Source organism: Chaetura pelagica, unplaced genomic scaffold (genome assembly GCF_000747805.2).
Source record: "Chaetura pelagica isolate M959 unplaced genomic scaffold, ChaPel_1.0 scaffold698, whole genome shotgun sequence".
In the NCBI taxonomy this organism is placed as follows: domain Eukaryota; kingdom Metazoa; phylum Chordata; class Aves; order Apodiformes; family Apodidae; genus Chaetura; species Chaetura pelagica.
Genome location: NW_009954236.1, coordinates 245,861 through 248,020, shown reverse-complemented (window position 1 = coordinate 248,020; position 2,160 = coordinate 245,861). Strand labels below are relative to the sequence as shown.

The 2,160-nt window shown below is 65.0% G+C and overlaps 1 protein-coding gene across 1 annotated transcript in view; it reads right to left on the bottom strand.

The window, feature by feature from the left end:
* EXTL1 (exostosin-like glycosyltransferase 1) overlaps positions 1-2,160 on the bottom strand; it is a 12,878-nt gene that overhangs the window by 486 nt on the left and 10,232 nt on the right. Inside the window, exons 3-9 of the mRNA XM_010003667.1 lie at positions 1,799-1,906; positions 1,298-1,417; positions 1,075-1,201; positions 877-995; positions 566-661; positions 387-473; positions 11-178 (exon numbers count right to left, since the gene is read on the bottom strand). Coding sequence (XP_010001969.1) covers positions 11-178; positions 387-473; positions 566-661; positions 877-995; positions 1,075-1,201; positions 1,298-1,417; positions 1,799-1,906 — 825 coding nt within the window. The remainder of the gene's footprint in view (positions 1-10; positions 179-386; positions 474-565; positions 662-876; positions 996-1,074; positions 1,202-1,297; positions 1,418-1,798; positions 1,907-2,160) is intronic.

The window sequence follows — 2,160 nt, the reverse complement described above, 5'->3', positions numbered from 1 at the left end:
TCTCCCCGGCCGGGTCCCTGTGGTAGAAGGCAGCGGCGGTGAGGACCATGGAGAGGTCGTTGGTCCACTTGGAAGTGTAACCCCAGCGCCTCTGCTCGGGGTCCCAGAAGTGGCTCCGCTCGGGGAAGCCCACGATGCGCTCGGGGAAGCTGCGCCAGACCACGAAGGCAAAATCCACCTGGCGTGGGACAGGGGACAGTGTCACTGGGCTGCAGGGACCCGTGGGAGGCAGCCCATGGCCACCCCTGCCTTCCCCAGAGGTGTGTCTGGGGACAGTGGGCACAACTCCCTGCCAGCCCCATGGCGACCACTGAGCCTCCTTCTTGGCTCAGCACAGGGCTTGCCCCAGCTCCATGGGGCTGGGATCATGGTGCCCACGGTCTCACCTCGCTGGTGGAGAGGCTGCTGTCCTCATCCAGGCTCAGCACAGCGTCCGTCTGGATGGCCGCGTAGGGGAAGAAGCGGTCGCTGAGCTACAGGGGTGGGTGGGGGATAGAAAATCAGGTTGGGATTTGCCACGGGGTTGGGTGCCCCAGCTCCCTGCCTGCATCCCAGCTCCTCTCACCTTCCCTCTGCCCTGGATGATGGTCAGAGGCACGGTGGTCTGGGGCCATCTCCCACTTGGTGGTGGTGGCTTCTCACAGCTCCACAGCACCAGGATCTGCAGGAGGGCAGGACCAGCGTGTCCAGGGAGGCCTGGCTGGGCTGCCCCATCCCCAGGGTACATTGTTCACAGGGTGGCCAGAGCTGCTGCCCCCTCAAACCCCATAGCAGGACCTGCTCCAGCCCAGCTCACCCCAAAACCATCTCATGGTAGTTTGGACCACAACAAACCCACGGGTGATCCCCCCTGCACAGTGGACTCATCTCCCCCACCTGGGCACAATACTGGGATGCAGAGACAGCCTGGATGAGCCTGAGGATGGGCTGGGAGGGGGATCCCACCGGGGAAACAGCCTGGATTAAAGCTGTGAACTTCTCAGAGGGGCTGGAGCCTGGAAAAGCAGAGGGACAGGGTAAGTGTTGTGGCATGCGCTGAGTTTGCCGTGCTCAGCCAGGGGACAGGGGTCCTACCGAGCTGCAGGTAGTAGAAGGGAAAGTCCCCGGGGTGGGTGGAGAACTCGGGCAGGACCAGGAGCCCCCCGGGCAGCGTGTTCCAGAGGAAGCGGGAGCGGTGCGGGAACAGCCGGTCCTTGATGATCTGCCAGAGGCCGAGGAGATGCTCTCAGCGCCCTCCAGCCGTGAGCCCGGGGGCTGGGGGAGTATCGGGGGCTGGGGAGGGTCGGGGGGTGCTCACCTCCAGCGTGGTGTGCACGATCTTGTCGACAGAGGAGAAGTAAGCGTCCCACAGGAACTGGGTCTGCTGCTGGAAAGCCAGCACGCGCTCCGGGGGGATGCAGCGGACGATGGAGGGGATCTGTGTTGGGGGGAGCTGGGTTCTCACCTTGTCCCCCCCCTGGCAGGGCTGCCTTGCCTCCCTGACTGCAATGCCATCCCAAGGGACACCCCCTGGCCAAGGATACTGTGCCACTTCCCTCTCCCTGGAGCAGGATCTGCCCCAGGACCCCACATGGGCTTTGGATCCGGGGAAACGCTCAGCACCCCTCCCGGGACAGATGATGCTCTCAGGGCTGCAGCTGGGATGGGACCCCTCCCGACTTCAGGCTGGATGAGAGGTTGCATCCACCCACGGGAGGGAAGTTTCACAGCCCTGGTGCTGTTCCCCAAGGTGGTAGAACCCGGGGAGGGGGTCTGTGTGCCCGGGGCGGGGGGGGGGGGGAGGATGTGCCCACTGTACCTGCAGCAGCAGCCTCTCGTTGCCCAGCACAGCAGCTTTGCCCCAGTCAATGGCCTCGGCGAAGGGCAGCTCCCAACCATCACTGAGCAGCACCGGGATGCAGGCAGCCTGGGGAGGGACCCCCACACAGCCTGGGATGGAGCCCCTGCGCCCCGGGGTGAGGGTCTCCCTGTCCACTGGCCCCCCTCCCACCCTACCTCATACCTGCAGTGCCTCCAGGAAGCGGAAGGAGCCCAAGCGCCGGCCCCGGGGAACGATGCAGAAGGTGGAATTGTGCAGCAGCTCCTGGTAGTCAAACCTGGGGTGGGACATGATTGGGGGGGTGGGAGGGGACTTGTCAGGCACAGCCCACCCCCCCAATC